The 19847-nt window shown below is 43.7% G+C and overlaps 1 protein-coding gene, 2 non-coding genes and 1 pseudogene across 3 annotated transcripts; all 4 read left to right on the top strand.

Annotated features, from left to right (window-relative positions):
• The first annotated feature begins 2813 nt into the window (after positions 1-2813).
• Positions 2814-2884, top strand: TRNAR-UCU (transfer RNA arginine (anticodon UCU)). Its single transcript has one exon. It is a non-coding gene; the product is annotated as a tRNA-Arg (tRNA).
• Positions 2885-3161: 277 nt separating this feature from the next.
• LOC110142141 (E3 ubiquitin-protein ligase SIAH1-like) lies at positions 3162-4157 on the top strand. The gene has a single exon (XM_020901178.2). It carries the CDS (start codon positions 3294-3296, stop codon positions 4143-4145), a length of 852 nt encoding a protein of 283 aa, XP_020756837.1. The 5' UTR covers positions 3162-3293; the 3' UTR covers positions 4146-4157.
• A 7529-nt stretch (positions 4158-11686) lies between these two features.
• Positions 11687-11757, top strand: TRNAR-UCU (transfer RNA arginine (anticodon UCU)). The gene has a single exon. It is a non-coding gene; the product is annotated as a tRNA-Arg (tRNA).
• A 431-nt stretch (positions 11758-12188) lies between these two features.
• LOC110142142 (E3 ubiquitin-protein ligase SIAH1-like) lies at positions 12189-13156 on the top strand (annotated as a pseudogene).
• The last annotated feature ends 6691 nt before the right edge of the window (positions 13157-19847 follow it).

The raw sequence follows: 19847 nt of genomic DNA on the forward strand, positions 1-19847 counted from the left end.
TGGAAGAAGAATCAATATATGTAAATATATAACTGAATCACTTTGCCGTACACCTGAAACTAACACAGCGTTGTAAATCAACTCAATATAAAACTACATATTTTTGGATTTCCCTAGTGGTTGAAAGTCCACCTGCCATTGCAGGAGACACGAATTCTGTCCCTGGTCTGGGAAGATTCCACATGCTCTTGGGCAACTAAGCCCATGTACTACAACCACTGAAGCCCACACCTCTAGAACCTGTGCTCTGCAACAAGAGAAGCCACTGGAATGAGGAGCCAACGCACTGCCATTAGAGAGTAGTCCTCTATCACCACAACTAGAGAAAGCCCTCACAGCAATGAACACCCAGCACAGCCAAAAATAAATAAATAATTATTAAAATAAAATAAAATAAAATAAATTTTAAAAAGGCTCTCTGAACAACAGGATAAGGACATCTTAGAGATCAGGGCCAAAATCAAATGTGATACTTCCAGAAGAAAACTGTTGATGTGATGGACTCTGTTCTAGACAGAGTGATGTATTTCTAGGCCCCTAATCTCAGCATTCCTATGCCATGTTAGGGCTGGTGTCCGGAGAGCCATATGCAAACGTGTGACTTTGGTCAAGTCTTATGTTCCCCATAGGCCTGTGTTTTCTGTCAAATGAGGAGTCATAAGCACCATTCTGATCTGCCACAGATTCACAGGTTTGCTGAGAAGTTATAAGACATTGAAAATGAAGTATCTTGGAGGAATTAAATCAGCCCTCTGGACAGGGAAGCCTGGGGTGCTGCAGTCCATGGGGTCGCAAAGGGTCAAGACACGACTGAGCGACTGAACTGAACGGACTCAGAACCTATTTTGAAATTATTATCACACAGAAGTTGTTTCTTTGGAGCAAAGTAGCAGGCAATGTCAGTGTATTAGTCTTCTCAGACTGCCATAACAGAATATCACAGGTGAGTGGCTGACACACCAGAAATGTATTTTCTTACAATTCCAGAGGCTAAAAGCCCCAAATCTAAGTGCTGGCATGGTTAGTTTCTCCTGAGGCCTCTCTCCTTGGCTTGCAAATGGCCACCTTCTCATTGTGTCTTCACCTGGTCTTTCTGTGTTTTTGCTGTCCTAATCTTGCCCTTCTTAAAAGGATATCAATCAGAGTGGATTAGGGCCCACTCAACCTTATTTTAACTTAACCATCCTTTTAAAGGCCATATCTCCAGTTACGGTCACCTTCTGAGCAACTGGGGACTAGGGCTTCAACATCTGAATTTGGGAAGAAAACAGTTCAGCCCAGAACAGCCAGGCACAAATTTTATCTATTTGTCTACAATGTGGAGAGAGGAGGAAGGAGTAGGCTAGATCTGGGCTGTGCTGCTTGGCTCTGAGGAGCCCACATGTGGGATGCACAGATTGCTCAATGGTGGCTATGGCTTTGGCAATGAACATAACACGGGTCTCACTGGCCTCCAATCAAGGCGTTAGCAGGCCTGTGTTCCTTTCTAGATGCTCTAAGGGAAATTGTGTATTCTTGCCTTTTCCAGCTTTCAGAGGCCCCTTCATTCCTCAGTTCCTGACCTACTTCCTCCATCTTGAAAGCTAATAACTTCAGCTGAGTTCTCCCATCTTATCGATTCTGACTCCCTCTTCACTTTGAAGGACCCCTGTGATTACACTGGGTCCACCAGATAATCCATGATACTCTCCCTATTTTAAGGTCACTTGATTTACAACATTAATTCCATATGAAACCTTGATTTTTCTTTTACCACATAATGTACCATATTCATGTGCATGCATGCTCAGTCCCTTCAGTTGTGTCTGACTCTGTGCGACCCTATGGACTGTAGCCCACCAGGCTCCTCTGTCCATGGGATTCTCCAGGCAAGAATACTAGAGTGGGTTGCCATGCCCTCCTCCAGGAGATCTTCCCAACCCAGGGATTGAACCCATATCTCTTACATCTCCTGCATTGGCAGATGGGATCTGTGGCACTAGTGCTACCTGGGAATTCCTAATATATTCACAGGTTCTGGGAATTAGGACTGAGACATCTTTGAGGGGTAAGGGCATCATTCTGCCTGCTGGAAATGCAAAATGTAAAAACAAAAAACTGCTGAACTTCAGCTAAATTTTTCATCACAACACTCTCCACTTTAAAATTTTTCTTAATTCTCTAAGTAAAAACAAAAACCTTTATCAGATAAAATGCTTTTGTTTACAAGTAACAGAAGCCAACTTGAACCAGCTTGACCAATAAGAGACCAAATCAGCTTACAAAAGAGGAAGTGAGCTCTGGCGCCCTGAATACAGACCTAGAGGCCCTGCATTCTTCTTACCTCTCTCCCCTGAAATATCCCAAGGCTCACAATATCTCTTGGTATTCATAATTACTAACATTTGCAAACATCTACTACCTGGAGTACTTAAGAGAGGGCTTCAGAGAGGATAAGTAAACTGCACAAGGCCATCCTGCCAGGGGTCCCAGGTCACCCAGCTCTAGAAGCCAGTATCTTAACCACTGTCAGTCCTCACTGACCTGTGCTGGGGGGACACTGTGGTCCAGAGACCTGCCTTCCTGAGTGCGTGAGTAGGGGCTGGCGGCCCAAGTTTCCAGATCTGGTGAGAGGCACAGGCCAGCCCTCAGCCTGTCCACTACACACGACTATGGAGCTGCACCAGGATATTGCCAGGTTGCCTATTTCCTTCTCTTCCCTCTGCCTGGCTGGGCTAACCTGGGCCTTGGCGATGTGCCTATTGCTGGACAGGCTGGTCTGCTACCTTAAACGGCTTGGTTTCCCCAGGTTGAAATTGTTTGTGCTTAGGATTTCCCTGGTGGTCCAGTGGCTAAGACTCTCTGCTCTAAGGAGAGGGCCTGGGTTCAATCCCCAGTCAGGGAACTAGATTTCACAGGATGCAACTAAAGAGATTCTGCATGCCACAATGAAGATCAGAGATACCCTGTCATGCAACTTCAACCCGGGGTTGCCAAATAAATAAACATAATTTAAAAAATATTGTTTGTTCTTGCCGCCTCAGGGCCGCCGGTGCGCGGGCAGTGCCTCCTTAAGAGGGCCTCTCTTTAGTGTGTGGTATTTAGCAGGCGTGGGGGGCGGGGTTTGATGACGTGCAAAACTGCGGCCAGGGCACTGGGGCATCCACTGCGAGGCGCACTCCTGAGCAACAAAGGCTTCCCAGAGTGTCCCTTCAGTGGTCGCCTGAGGAAGAGGTGGTGGCAGCGGTTGGCGTTGGCAAAGAAACGCGTTTGAGCCAGGACCAGGGTCCGAAGCGTGCTCTCTGCCCACAGAAATGAGCCGTGAAGCTGCACCAGCGGTACCTACTAGAACCTCAACGTGTATACCATCCTCCCAGAGCGTGCCTGCCCTGACTGGCACCGCTGCGGCCAACAACGACCTGGCGAGTCTTTCTGAGTGTCCGTTCTGCTTTGACTATGTGTTACCATCCATTCTTCCCTGTCAGAGTGGCCATCTTGTTTGTCGCAACTGTCGCCCAAAGCTCTCATGTTGTCCGACTTGCCGGGGCCCATTGGGGTCCACTCGCAACTTGGCTATGGAGGAAGTGGCCAATTCATTACTTTTCCCATGTATATATTCCTTTTCTGGATGTGAACTAACTCTGCCATACACGGAAAAGGCAGACCATGAAGAACTCTGTGAGTTTAGGCCTTGTTCCTGTCCATTCCCTGGTGTTGCCTGTAAATGGCAAGGCTCTTTGGATGCTGTTGTGCCACATCTGATGCATCACCATGAGTCCGTTACAACCCTACAGGGAAAGAAAATAATTTTCCTTGCTACAGACATTAATCTTCCTGGTTCTATTGACTGGGTGATGGTGCAGTCCTGTTTTGACTTTGACTTCATGCTAGTCTTGGAGAAACAGGAAAACTACGATGGTCACCAGCAATTCTTTGCAATTGTACAGCTGATAGGAACACGCAAGCAAGCTGAAAATTTTGCTTATCGACTTGAGCTAAATGCTCACAGGCGGCGATTGGCTTGGGAAGCCACTCCTCGGTCTATTCATGAGGGAATTTTAACAGCCATCATGAACAGTGACTGCCTAGTTTTTGACACCAGCATTGCACAGCGTTTTGCAGAAAATGGCGATTTATGCATGAATGTAACTATTTCCATGTGTTGAAATGGCAAACACTTTCTGGCCAGTATTTAAAACTATTGTATTTGCATTTCTCTGATAATGAGTGATGTTGAGCATCTTTTCATGTGTTTGTTAGCCATCTGTATGTCTTCTCTGGAGAAATGTCTGTTTAGTTCTTTGGCCCATTTTTTGATTGGGTCATTTATTTTTCTGGAATTGAGCTGCAGGAGTTGCTTGTATATTTTTGAGATTAATCCTTTGTCTGTTGCTTCGTTTGCTATTATTTTCTCCCAATCTGAGGGCTGTCTTTTCTCAAAACCACAATGAGGTACCATTATACGCCAGTCAGGATGGCTGCTATCCAAAAGTCTACAAGCAATAAATGCTGGAGAGGGTGTGGAGAAAAGGGAACCCTCTTACACTGTTGGTGGGAATGCAAATTAGTACAGCCACTATGGAGAACAGTGTGGAGATTTCTTAAAAAGCTGGAAATAGAACTGCCATATGACCCAGCAATCCCACTTCTGGGCATACACACCAAGGAAGCCAGATCTGAAAGAGACACGTGCACCCCAATGTTCATCGCAGCACTGTTTCTAATAGCCAGGACATGGAAGCAACCCAGATGCCCACCAGCAGACGAATGGATGAGGAAGCTGTGGTACATATACACCATGGAATATTACTCAGCCATTAAAAAGAATTCACTTGAATCAGTTCTAATGAGATGGATGAAACTGGAGCCCATTATACAGAGCGAAGTAAGCCAGAAAGATAAAGACCATTACAGTATACTAACACATATATATGGAATTTAGAAAGATGGTAACGATAACCCTATATGCAAAACAGAAAAAGAGACTCAGATGTATGGAACAGACTTGTGGACTCTGGGAGAAGGCGAGGGTGGGATGTTTCAGGAGAACAGCATTGAAACATGTATATTATCTAGGGTGAAACGGATAACCAGCTCAGGTTGGGTACATGAGACAAGTGCTCGGGCCTGGTGCACTGGGAAGACCCAGAGGGATCGGGTGGAGAGGGAGGTGGGAGGGGGGACTGGGATGGGGAGTACATGTAAATCCATGGCTAATTCATATCAATGTATAACAAAAACTACTGTAATGATGTAAAGTAATTAGCCTCCAACTAATAAAAATTAAAAAATAAAAAATAAAAGAGAGAAATGAAAAAAAAAAAAAAGAATTCACTTGAATCAGTTCTAATGAGATGGATGAAACTGGAGCCCATTATACAGAGCGAAGTAAGCCAGAAAGATAAAGACCATTACAGTATACTAACACATATATATGGACTTTAGAAAGATGGTAACGATAACCCTATATGCAAAACAGAAAAAGAGACTCAGATGTATGGAACAGACTTGTGGACTCTGGGAGAAGGCGAGGGTGGGATGTTTCAGGAGAACAGCATTGAAACATGTATATTATCTAGGGTGAAATGGATAACCAGCTCAGGTTGGGTACATGAGACAAGTGCTCGGGCCTGGTGCACTGGGAAGACCCAGAGGGATCGGGTGGAGAGGGAGGTGGGAGGGGGGACTGGGATGGGGAGTACATGTAAATCCATGGCTAATTCATATCAATGTATAACAAAAACTACTGTAATGATGTAAAGTAATTAGCCTCCAACTAATAAAAATTAAAAAATAAAAAATAAAAGAGAGAAATGAAAAAAAAAATAAGAATTCACTTGAATCAGTTCTAATGAGATGGATGAAACTGGAGCCCATTATACAGAGCGAAGTAAGCCAGAAAGATAAAGACCATTACAGTATACTGACACATATATATGGAATTTAGAAACATGGTAACGATAACCCTATATGCAAAACAGAAAAAGAGACTCAGATGTATAGAACAGACTTGTGGACTCTGGGAGAAGGCGAGGGTGGGATGTTTCAAGAGAACAGCATTGAAACACATATATTATCTAGGGTGAAACAGATCACCAGCCCAGGTTGGGTGCATGAGACAAGTGCTCGGGCCTGGTACACTGGGAAGACCCAGAGGGATCGGGTGGCAAGGGAGGTGGGAGGGGGGACCGGGATGGGGAATACATGTAAATCCATGGCTAATTCATTTCAATGTATGACAAAAACTACTGTAATGATGTAAAGTAATTAGCCCCCAACTAATAAAAATAAAAAAAATAAATAAATAAATAAAATAAATAAAATAAAAAAAATAAATAAAAAAAAAAATAAAACTATTGTATTCAGTTTCCCAGAGAATAAGTCACCTGTCTGCCTACCAACCAGAAACCTTTGGTAGGTGGAAGCTAGACACATGGTGGTAAATCAAAGGAAAGGCTGTTAAATACAGGGAAGATTTGCATGTAATAACATTAATATATTTTTAAAAAGTCAACAGTAAACCACTGAAAAATATAGATATATTTACATGCAACATGAGCATCTTTTGTATTAAAAAAGGAAGCATTGTAAAGGAGTTCTGAATTTGTGTTTGCTGTAGATTGAGGGTACTGTTGAAAAATGCTGGGTTCTTGTTTTGTTTTGTTTTTCATGTGCCTGTGTGTGTGTTTGGATTTTTTTCCCTTTAACTGACAAGATGTGTTGAGTGCCTTTGAACCACTGATATTCCCCTATGTGAGTCAATACATAGTGCTGCTGCTGTTTGTATATATTTTGTGTGTCTGGATTTGCTAATTTTATGAATCCTAGTTTTCATTAAATAAATTTGAGTTTCTTTTCTATAAATAAAAAAACATTGACTGTTCTCATCTCCAAGTGCTTTTTATACATATCACTGGCACATTCTGTCTCCCCTTCTGCTTGGTTAACTTCATATCCTTTACATTTCAAACAAGATGTCACTTACTTAAGGGCCCCTTCCTGTCATCCTCAACTGTGGAAGGCTAATTAACGCATGTGTACCTGCTAAGTCGCTTCAGTTGTGTTTGACTCTTTGCGACCCTATGGACTGTAGCCTGCCAGGCTCCTTTGTCCATGGGATCTTCCAGGCAAAAATACTGGAGTGGGTTGCCATGTCCTTCTTCAGGGGATCTTCCTGACCCAGGGATCCAACCCACATCTCTTAGGTCTCCTGCATTGGCAGGTGGGTTCTTTACCACTACTGCCACCCGGAAAGTCCAGGCTAACTAATAGCCCTAAAAAATTATCTACCTCCTAATCCTTGAAACCTGTGACTGTTCACTTATATGGCAAAAAAGACTTTGTAGATGTGATTAAGTGAAGGGTCTGTAGACAGGGAGATTATCTTGATTATCTGACAGGCTCTAAATGTAACCACAAGTGTCCTTATAGGAGGTAGCCTGAGAGAGATTGAGATAGATAGTAGAGGAGATGCACACACAGAGGAGGTGGCATTGTGACCATGGAGGAAGACATTGGAGTGATGGGGCCACAAGCCAAAAAATGCTAGCAGCCACCAGAAGCTGGAAGACTCAACCAGACAGTGCCCTATTAGAAAGCCATTTTTCTGATCCCTTTTTCCAAGATTGGATATAGATGTGAGGGCTGGAGGTACAGTAGCCATCTTGGGACCACAAGGCATAAACATGAAAACATAAAAGTCAGTGTGCTTAAAGATGATCAAGGTGAAAGATGGAGAAAATATTCGAAGCTGTTTACAGTATCATTGAGCCTATGACTGCCAACCTCAAATGTTCTGGTAATGGGAGAAAATAAAGCCTTCCCACTTAAAGGCACTCTAATAGAACTTTCTGTTACTTGCAGGGAGAAGAATGCTTTACTGAAGGAAAAAAAAAAAACCCTTTCAGATAATCTCTTAACTACCCCTTTGAAATGGCCAGGCTAGGTTCTAGCATGTCTATTTTATAAACAAGGAAACAGAGCTACAGAGCTTACGTGGTTTAAATGTCTGCATCTGGTGGAAAGAGAGCATTTTTCTTTTCTTTTTTTGGTTTTGCTGCAAGGTTTTGGGGATCTTCATTCCCTGATCAGGGATTGAACCACACCCCTTGCCAGTGAAAAAGCAGAGCCCCAACCATGGAACTGCCTAGGAATTCTGGCAGGAATTTCCTTTGGGGTAGAAATAATACTGTCTAAACAAGAACTATCGCAGCATATTGTGTGGGGCTGTATCATAAGAACATCAAATGGCCCTGAAGGTGGCCCAGTTGGGGGACCCCTGCCCACTGCCCCACTAGCCCCAGGGGCTTTGTCCTAGGAGAAGCACTGGATCCAGTGGTGGGGGTGGGAAGGAGCATGATGGGTCTCATTTACAACAGAAAGTGCCTTCATTCTAAGAAGAAGAAATCCACTGCTGGAGGCATTTAGTGAAATCAAAGTTATATTTAATGTATGTATAGAAAGTTGTGGCTGAACTCTCCCAACTCTAGATGGACCCTGAAGCCCATTATTAAAGCCAAGCAGGCTATATAACACCAGCACCTCATTCATCTCTAGTCTCTGAAGAACAGCATTCCATGTCCAGGGTCACTCTGCCCCCAGCAGTGTTGCCCAGAGCAGGGTCCAGCTTGGAGATGCAAATGCCCTCCCATCCCCACCCCCTGGCCAGAGCTGTGTCTGCCATAAAGGAAGGAAAACCAAATCCTAGAAGCCAGGAGGCCCTCCCAGAAGAAGGCTGCACTGTCCTTGAGCTCCTCGGCTTGCAGAGCCCATTTCCACAGAGGATTCGATCCACACAGCACTGTGTGTGTGTTCAGGAATGAATTCTCCTCCAGTAACAAACCAACACCCCAATGTCAGTGGTGCAACAGAATAATAAACATCACAGACTAATACCTGTGTTCCTGGTTGACAGGTGGACTTCCAAGTAGTGGCAGAAGACCCCAGGCTCCTTGTACACTGTGGCTTCACTCTGCTGAGGCTCTGTAAAAGTACATGAAAGTTATAGTTGCTCAGTTGTGTCTGACTCTGTGACCCCATGGATTATACAATCCATGGAATTCTCCAGGTCAGAATATTGGATTTGGTAGCTGCTCCCTTCTCCAGGGGATCTTCCCAACCCACGGATCGAACCCAGGTCTCCTGCATTGCAGGTGATTCTTTACCAGCTGAGCCACAGGGAAGCCCATAAGCTAGTGATAAACAACTATAATCCAATATTTGTTTTTACAAAAAAAACCTCATTCCTATAGCTGAGACCCACACAAACATCAAAGACCTCACACATGAAAACGTCTGCCAAATAGCTCAAAGATTTCATGTGGTAAGATTTAGACCCATAAGAGTTATGAGTTCCCACATCTTTGACAGAGACTTCCGCAAAGTTAAGAAACTTTAAACTCTGGACCCACATCGCCCCACAAAGCACAAATTCCTCACATGCATGCAGAAAATACACTCCAACAGCCCAGAAAACTTACACTGCAACAAAAAGAACTATGAACACCTCAACAATCTCATTCTTTGGTACCAGACTATTCAAGCATGAAGACCTCACACACTTGGACACAGAACATGATTCTGAGGCCTTGGACAGCGATTCCCAAGAAACTCAGAGATTTCATAGGCTGGGACAATGATTCAGAAACACTGCAGAGACCTCACACCCTGAAACATAGACTCCCAAGGAGCTCATTTGTCTTAAACTGTGGGCAAAGCAGAAAACAATTCTGAGGCCTCAAGCTTTGGACCGGGTCCACTCACTCCACCCCCTACTCCTGCCAACCTCACAGACCTCACAAATTCAGAGAAAATCCAAAGCAGAGATCTCACATCCTGTCACATAGAATCCTAATACATCAGAGACCTTCAGACCTGAACACATACCCCAGACAGCTCTGACTATTCACATCCTAGGAACGCATCACCCCCTAAGGGCTCAAGCAATTCACTCAGGGGCACCGGTGGTAAGCACCTCAGCGATCTCATCTCCCTGAGATTCAGCTCAACAAAACAGTTCAGAGGACATGACACAAATCCCCAAACATCGCAGAGGTCTCACACTGTGGAACCCCAATCCATGGACAGTTGATCTCACACAGTTACACAGATGGCTAAATAGATCCCACCCCTTAGAAACAGAACAGAGGTCAGAGACATCATACCCTTAATACTGATTGTCCATAGAAACAGATTCTTCATACCTGGAAACATATCCCAGATGGCTCAGAAGTCCCATCATGTGACACAGAACCTCCCACCCAAAAAAATACAGGGATTTCACACTCTACATATAGATCCCCAAATCTGAAAATGTTCACATCCAGGGACCCAGATCCCAAAGAGCTCAGAGAACTCGCACACTTGGACAAAGATCAGAAAAAAATTTGGAGACCTCCGGCCATGAACATAGATACCCATGAGTTCACAGACCTCCTATGTTGGGACCAGGATCCAAAATAGCCCAGAGATTTCACACTATGGGGTACATGTCTCCAGAGAGTCCCTGCAGCCTAGACATAGTCACCAGAGAGTCTGAATTCACCTAGAGAGTTCAGACATCTCACACCTTAAACACAGAACACCAAAAAGAACTTTTCAGAAATCTCCTAAATTGGTAACAGATATCAAACAGGCTCACAAACTTCATGGAAACCAACTGGCAAACACAATTCCAACTTGAGACATAAAACTGACCAATTTCTAACAGACCACTTATTAGTCACAGGCATCACACCCTTACACAGAAACCACCAAATGTGTGAGTATACCCTAAGTGACAGGGGTTTTATGGCATGGAACACACGTGCAAAAGAACTCAGATGCTTCATACCCTTCAGACAACTCATATTCTCAAACAGCTAAAAGGCCTCATTTCCTGGACCCTGACTAAAAAACAATTCATAATCCTTGTACCAATAACAAACATCCCAAAGAAACTCAGAGACCTCAAGCATTGGGGCACAGATATAGAACCACCTCCAAGACATCACCCTGTGGACACACCCAATGTGAAAGTGAAAGTTTTAGTCACTCAGTCGTGTCTAACTTTTTGTGACCTCATGGACTGTCACCAACCAGGCTCCTCTGTCCATGTGGATTCTCCAGGCAAGAACACTGGAGACCAAAAAAGAGACCAAATCAGCTTACAAAAGAGGAAGTGAGCTCTGGCGCCCTGAATACAGACCTAGAGGCCCTGCATTCTTCTTACCTCTCTCCCCTGAAATATCCCAAGTCTCATAATATCTCTTGGTATTCATAATTACTAACATTTGCAAACACCTACTACTTGGAGTATAAGAAAGGGAAGAGAGGGCTTCAGAGAGGATAAGTAAACTGCACAAGGCCATCCTGACAGGGGTCCCAGGTCACCCAACTCTAGAAGCCAGTATCTTTAACCACTGTCAGTCCTCACTGACCTGTGCTGGGGGGACACTGTGGTCCAGAGACCTGCCTTCCTGAGTGCGTGAGTAGGGGCTGGCGGCCCAAGTTTCCAGGTCTGGTGAGAGGCACAGGCCAGCCCTCAGCCTGTCCACTACACACGACTATGGAGCTGCACCAGGATATTGCCAGGTTGCCTATTTCCTTCTCTTCCCTCTGCCTGGCTGGGCTAACCTGGGTCTTGGCGATGTGCCTATTGCTGGACAGGCTGGTCTGCTACCTTAAACGGCTTGGTTTCCCCAGGTTGAAATTGTTTGTGCTTAGGATTTCCCTGGTGGTCCAGTGGCTAAGACTCTCTGCTCTAAGGAGAGGTCCTGGGTTCAATCCCCAGTCAGGGAACTTGATTTTACAGGACACTACTAAACAGATCCCACATGCCGTAATGAAGAGCAGAGATTCCCTGTCATGCAACGAGGGCCCGGGGCCGCCAAATAAATAAACATACTTTTAAAAATAATGTTTGTTCTCAGTCCCCTTCCGGCTGCCAGCACGCGCGAGGTCACGCCTCCTGACGACTGCCGTCATCGTGTGTGTTATTTAGTGGGAGCGCATGGCGGTGTTCAATGATGTGCAAAACTGTGGCGACCAGGGAGAGCTGGGGCAGCCATTGAGGGGGACACTGTCGAGTGACAGCAGCGACCCAGTGTGTCCTCTTGGTGTTGGCCTGGGGAAGAGGCTTTGGCGCTGCTCACGGTGGTGGCTGTTGGCGCTGGCAACAGAGAACCTTTTAGCCAGGACCGAGATCTGAGGTTCACTCTCTGCCCACAGAAATGAGTCGTAAGGCTGCACCAGCGGTACCTACTGGAACCTCAATGTGTGCACTGTCCTCCCAGAGCATGCCTGCCCTGACTGGCACCCCTGCGGCCAACAATGACCTGGCGAGTCTTTTATGAGTGTCCATTCTGCTTTGATTATGTGTTACCACCCATTCTTCCCTGTCAGAGTGGCCGTCTTGTTTGTCACAACTGTTGCCGAAAGCTCACACACTGTCTGACTTGCCGGAGCCCATTAGGATCCACTCGCAACTTGGCTATGGAGAAAGTGGCCAATTCAGTACTTTTCCCTTGTAAATACGCCTCTTCTGGATGTGAAATAATTTGCCATACACAGAAAAAGCAGACCACGAAGAGCTCTGTGAGTTTAGACCTTGTTCCTGTCCATTCCCTGGTGTTGCCTGTAAATGGCAAGGCTCTTTGGACGCTGCTGTGCCACATTTTATGTATGACCATGAGTCCATCACAACCCTGCAGGGAGAGGACATAGTTTTCCTTGCTACAGACATTAATCTTCCTGGTGCTGTTGACTGGGTGATGATGCAGTCCTGTTTTGGCTTTCACTTCATGTTAGTCTTGGAGAAACAGGAAAACTACGATGGTCACCAGCAATTCTTTGTAATTGTACAGCTGATAGGAACACCCGAGCAAGCTGAAAAGTTTGCTTATCAACTTGAGCTAAAAGCACATAGGCAGCAATTGGCTTGGGAAGCCACTCCTTGATCTATTCATAAGGGAATTGCAACAGCCATTATGAACAGTGACTGCCTAGTCTTTGACACCAGCATTGCACAGCTCTTTGCAGAAAACGGCAATTTAGGCATCAATGTAACTATTTCCATGTGTTGAAATGGCAATCAAATATTTTCTGGCCAGTGTTTAAAACCATTGCATTCAATTTCACAGAGAATAAGGCACCTGTCTGCCTACCAACCAAAAACTTGTGGTAGGTGGAAGCTAGACACATGAAGTAAATAAAAGGAAAGGCTATTAAATACAAGATGTATGTATGTAATGTATGTAAATACAAGATGTATATATGTAATAACACTAATATATTTAAAAATAAGTCAACAATGAACATAGATGCAAAAATCCTTAACAAAATTCTAGCAAACAGAATCCAACAACATATTAAAAAAATCATACACCATGACCAAGTGGGCTTTATCCCAGGAATGCAAGGATTCTTTAATATCCGCAAATCAATCAATGTAATACACCACATCAACAAATTGAAAGATAAAAACCATATGATTATCTCAATAGATGCAGAAAAAGCCTTTGACAAAATTCAACATCCATTTATGATCAAAACTCTCCAGAAAGCAGGAATAGAAGGAACATACCTCAACATAATAAAAGCTATATATGACAAACCCACAGCAAGCATTACCCTCAATGGTGAAAAACTGAAAGCATTTCCCCTAAAATCAGGAACAAGACAAGGGTGCCCACTCTCACCACTACTATTCAACATAGTTTTGGAAGTGTTGGCCACAGCAATCAGGGCAGAAAAAGAAGTAAAAGGAATCCAGATAGGAAAAGAAGAAGTGAAACTCTCTCTGTTTGCAGATGACATGATCCTCTACATAGAAAACCCTAAAGACTCTACCAGAAAATTACTAGAGCTAATCAATGAATACAGTAAAGTTGCAGGGTATAAAATTAACACACAGAAATCTCTTGCATTCCTATACACTAACAATGAGAAAACAGAAAGAGCAATTAAGGAAACAATACCATTCACCATTGCAACAAAAAGAATACAATACTTAGGAGTATATCTACCTAAAGAAACAAAAGACTTATACATAGAAAACTATAAATCACTGATGAAAGAAATCAAAGAGGACACAAACAGATGGAGAAATATACCGTGTTCATGGATTGGAAGAATCAATATTGTCAAAATGGTTATACTACCCAAAGCAATCTATAGATTCAATGCAATCCCTATCAAGCTGCCAATGGTATTTTTCACAGAACTAGAACAAATAATTTCACAATTTGTATGGAAATACAAAAAACCTCGAATAGCCAAAGTAATCTTGAGAAAGAAGAATGGAACTGGAGGAATCAACCTGCCTGACTGCAGACTATACTACAAAGCCACAGTCATCAAGACAGTATGGTACTGGCACAAAGACAGAAATATAGATCAATGGAACAGAATAGAAAGCCCAGAGATAAATCCACGAACCTATGGTCACCTTATCTTCGACAAAGGAGGCAAGGATATACAATGGAAAAAAGACAACCTCTTTAACAAGTGGTGCTGGGAAAACTGGTCAACCACCTGTAAAAGAATGAAACTAGAACACTTTCTAACACCATACACAAAAATAAACTCAAAATGGATTAAAGATCTAAACATAAGACCAGAAACTATAAAACTCCTAGAGGAGAACATAGGCAAAACACTCTCCAACATAAATCACAGCAGGATCCTCTATGACCCACATCCCAGAATATTAGAAACAAAAGCAAAAATAAACAAATGGGACCTAATGAAACTTAAAAGCTTTTGCACAACAAAGGAAACTATAAGCAAGGTGAAAAGACAGCCCTCAGATTGGGAGAAAATAATAGCAAATGAAGCAACAGACAAAGGATTAATCTCAAAAATATACAAGCAACTCCTGCAGTTCAATTCTAGAAAAATAAATGACCCAATCAAAAAATGGGCCAAAGAACTAAACAGACATTTCTCCAGGGAAGACATACAGATGGCTAACAAACACATGAAAAGATGCTCAACATCACTCATTATCAGAGAAATGCAAATCAAAACCACAATGAGGTACCATTATACGCCAGTCAGGATGGCTGCTATCCAAAAGTCTACAAGCAATAAATGCTGGAGAGGGTGTGGAGAAAGGGGAACCCTCTTACACTGTTGGTGGGAATGCAAACTAGTACAGCCACTATGGAGAACAGTGTGGAGATTTCTTAAAAAACTGGAAATAGAACTGCCATATGACCCAGCAATCCCACTTCTGGGCATACACACCGAGGAAACCAGATCTGAAAGAGACACATGCACCCCAATGTTCATCGCAGCACTGTTTATCATAGCCAGGACATGGAAGCAATCTAGATGCCCATCAGCAGACGAATGGATAAGGAAGCTGTGGTACATATACACCATGGAATATTACTCAGCCATTAAAAAGAATTCATTTGAATCAGTTCTAATGAGATGGAGGAAACTGGAGCCCATTATACAGAGTGAAGTAAGCCAGAAAGATAAAGAACATTACAGTATACTAACACATATATATGGAATTTAGAATGATGGTAATGATAACCCTATACGTAAAACAGAAAAAGAGACACAGATGTACAGAACAGACTTTTGGACTCTGTGGGAGAAGGTGAGGGTGGGATGTTTCAAGAGAACAGCATCGAAACATGTATATTATCTAGGGTGAAACAGATCACCAGCCCAGGTTGGATGCATGAGACAAGTGCTCGGACCTGGTGCACCGGGAAGACCCAGAGGGATCGGGTGGACATGGCTAATTCATGTCAATGTATGACAAAAACCACTACAATATTGTAAAGTAATTAGCCTCCAACTAATAAAAATAAATGAAAAAAAAACCTAAAAAAAAATAAAAAAAAGTCAACAGTAAACCGCTGAAAAATATAGATATTTACACCCAAGATGGGCATCTTTTTTATTAAAAAAGGAAGGATTGTAATGTAATTCTGAATATCTGTTTGTTGTAGATTGAGTGTACTGTTGAAAAATACTGAGTTCTATTTTTTTGTTGTTTTTTGTGGGCCTGCGTGTGTGTGTGAGTGTGCATGAGTGTGTGTGTGTGTGTGTGTGTGTGTGTGTGCACATGCGGATTTTTTTTCCTTTAACTGACAAGCCATGTTGAGTGGTCTTGGACCACTGCTTTTCCCCTCTGTGAGTCAATACATAGTGCTGCTGCTGTGTGTATATTTTTGTGTGTGTGTATTTGCTAATTTTTATTAATTCTAGTTTTCATTAAATAAATTTGACTTTCTTTTCTGTAAATAAAAAAACATTGTTTGTTCTCATCTCCAAGAGCTTGACACATGTCGCTGGCACATTCTGTCTCCCCTTCTTCTGCTTGGTTAACTTCATATCCTTTAGATTTCAACCAAGATGTCACTCCCCCAAGGGCTCCTTTCTGCCATCCTCAACTATTGAAGGCTAATTAATGCATGCCTGCTTGCTAAATTGCTTCAGTCATGTCTGACTCTTTGCAACCCTATGGGCTGTAGCCCACCAGGCTCCTCTGTCCATGGGATCTTCCAGGCAAGAATACTGGAGTGGGTTGCCATGCCCTTCTCCAGGGAATCTTCACGACCCAGGGATCGAACCCATGTCTCTTGTGTCTCTTGCATTGGCAGGTGGGTTCTTTTCCACTAGCGCCACCTGGGAAACCCAGTCTAACTAATAGCCCTAGAAAATTATCTACCTCCTAATTCTTGAAACTTGTGACAATTACTTACATGGCAAAAAAAAAAAAGACTTTGTAGATGTGATTAAGTGAAGGATCTAGAGACAGGGAGATTATCTTGATTATCTGATGGGCTCTAAATGTAACCACAAGTGTCCTTATAAGAGGGAGCCTGAGAGAGATTTGAGATAGACAGAAGAGGAGATGCACATACAAAGGAGGTGGCATTATGACCATGAAGGAAGACAGCTGAGTGATGGGGCCACGAGTCAAAAAATGTTAGCAGCCACCAGAAATGTCCAGGGTCACTCCACCCCTAGCGGTGGAGCTGGTGTCCAACTTGGAGATGCAAATGCCCTCCTATCCCCTCCTGCTGGCCAGAGCTGTGTCTGCTATAAAAGAAGGACAAGCAGCTCCTAGAAGCCAGGAGGTCTCAGGGAAGAAGGCTGCCCTGTCCATGGGCTCCTCAGCTTGCAGAGCCCATTTCAACAGAGGATTCAATCCACACAGCACTGTGTGTGTGTTCAGGAATGAATTCTCCACAGTAACAAACCAACACCCCAATGCCAGTGATGTCACACAATAATAAACGTCACAAATTAATACCTGTCTTCCTGGTTCATAGGTGGACTTCCAAGTAGTGGCAGAGGACCCCAGGCTCCTTATAAACTGACTTCCCTCTCTTGGGCCTCTCGACCTCCAAAAGATGAACAAAAGTCACATGAAGAAAACATGACTGTTTGTTAAGTATACACATCATTTTAGCTCAAGCTCCATTCAGCAGGACTGGCCATATTGAAAGGTTGTGGCTGAATGATAAGACGCCGGGATTCTTGGCCTCCGGAGGAGACGAATTCAATCTGGGGCCAGAGACGAGGCTGGATCTCTCAGAGCTTTTGTGTAATAAAGTTTTATTAAAGTATAAAGGAAATAGAGAAAGCTTCTGACATAGGCATCAGAAGGGGGCAGAAAGAGTACCCCCCTGCTAGTCTTCAGCTGGATGTTATATAGTCACTAGCAGTCTGTTAATGAAAAGAAAGGAATGTCTTAAAATTCAGAATGGCTCTCGGCCTTAGCGCCATCTTTTGAGAAACCTCTGCGCCATGAGAGCGAAGTGGAGGAAGAAGCGAATGCGCAGGCTGAAGCGCAAAAGAAGAAAGATGAGGCAGAGGTCCAAGTAAACTTGTACACCCATGGAAGCCACAGAAGCAGAAACAAGGGAAGCCAGAGGCCAGGGACGCTGGTACAAATTGTGGACTGCATGCCTACTATCTAGAACTTCTCAATGGATCTGGAACATCTATGGCCATTCTGATCGCCTTGACCACCTTTGAGAGACCTACCTTGCTCGTATCAAAGCCGTCCCTTTTGGTCCTTTGCCCTGGACCTGTGATAACTATGGACTAGTTCTCTTCTCAGTTGTGGCTGAATGTAACGTGTACAATAAATCATCTCTTTTGCTGTCTTAGCTGAAGAAAAAAAAACAAACAAACTCAGAATGGCACCAGGCCCCTCATCCATAAATTGCATTTTGTGTTAATTTTGGCACCAGATGATTCATCCCAGGCCATAAAACGATTGACTTGAATCTTGTAGAAGGGCAGATTACCATACAAATAGTTTGTTTACATAGATTAGGGGAACAATATCTGAGTATAACATACTGGTTTGTCAAGTAGGTTCTGAGCCATTTGAACCTGACTTGAAGACAGAGTCTGGGGTAAATGCATAGCACATTAACATAGCTTAAGACAAACATTTCCATAAGAAAAATGTATTGGTTAACTCAAGGTTTGAGAATAGTTAGCTTCAGGTGAAACCAGGTGTCATGGCAACACAGTATTTTAAGAGAAACCTCCTTTTAAATTTGTATAGAGAAGGAAAAAATATTGCTAGTTTGTTTCCTCCTGCTGCTTAAAGAGATAAAAATGTCTGACACTTGCAGCCTATTTCCTCCATTTGGAGACCCCTGGCCTTCCTGCCTGTTACCCTCTCAATATGACCCCATTCCTGTGCAAAAGGTGTGGGAAATGTAGTTTATACCTGGGCAGCTGCTTTGCAGTAGCTCAACACTAGGGAAGATAAAGCATGACTTTTGGGGACAGCCATCTGTCGCCATGACTCCCTGTCAGATGGGTGTGGTCCCCAGGAATCTCAGGCTGGGCCAAGCAAGTGAATTGTTCAAGGTCACACAGTTAGATCCATGATTACAAACTTGGTGTCCACTCTCCCAGCTCCTCATGCCACGCCATTGGACCAACCAGTTCTGTGCTTTGAATTTTAGGAAAAATCTTCAGCCTTGTACTTCATGTTACGAAGCAGTTTTAACTTGAGAATGTCACTTCATCCTCAAAATGTCTTGGCAAAAGAGGTGGGAAATAAGTTATCCCCACAGATCTGGAGAAGGAAATGGCAACCCACTCCAGTATTCTTGCCTGGAGAATCCCATCTACACAATGAGTTAATATGCATTCAGGCTTCCCAATGGCTCAGTGGGTAAAGAATCCACCTGCAATGCAAGAGACAGGAGACATGGGTTCAGTCCCTGGGTTAGGAAGATCCCTTGGAGAAGGAAATGGCAACTCGTTTCAATATTTTTGCTTCTTGAAAAATCTCATTGACAGTGGAGCCTGGCAGGCTGCAGTCCAATGGGCTGCAAAGAGCCAGACATGACTGAGCAACAAAGCACACAGCACAGAGTATGTGTGACCCCAGGAGTGCCCACCCCCAAAGCTGTGTCACACCAGCAGTGTTCACATCCAAGTCCCTGAGATTCTGAGTGTTCAAACCCTATATGAGTAACCCAGAAGTGTTGACTCCCCACTGTGTGTGACTCCACAAATGTCCATTCCCCAATATGAGTGACCCTATGAGGGTCTAAATACCCATATGTGTGACCCCAGAGCCACACACACCACAGCCTGTGACCTCAGCAGAGTCCACTCCCCAGTCTATACTGAGGAGTATCCATTAACCACTCCGTGTGACCAAAGGAGTATACACCCTCAGTCCCTAGCCCAAGGGGTACCAACTCATCACTTCTTTGACCACAAGAACATCTGTACCTTTCACTGAGACTTCACTGATGTCTATAACACAGCCTATGTGACCATAGGACTGTCCTAGCCTCAGTCACTATGACCCCAGGAGTGTCCTCGCCTCTGTGGGACACCATGGATGCTCACACTCCAGTCTGTGCAACCTGAGGAGAATTCAG

The sequence above is a fragment of the Odocoileus virginianus genome, unplaced genomic scaffold (genome assembly GCF_023699985.2).
Source record: "Odocoileus virginianus isolate 20LAN1187 ecotype Illinois unplaced genomic scaffold, Ovbor_1.2 Unplaced_Contig_22, whole genome shotgun sequence".
Taxonomy (NCBI): domain Eukaryota; kingdom Metazoa; phylum Chordata; class Mammalia; order Artiodactyla; family Cervidae; genus Odocoileus; species Odocoileus virginianus.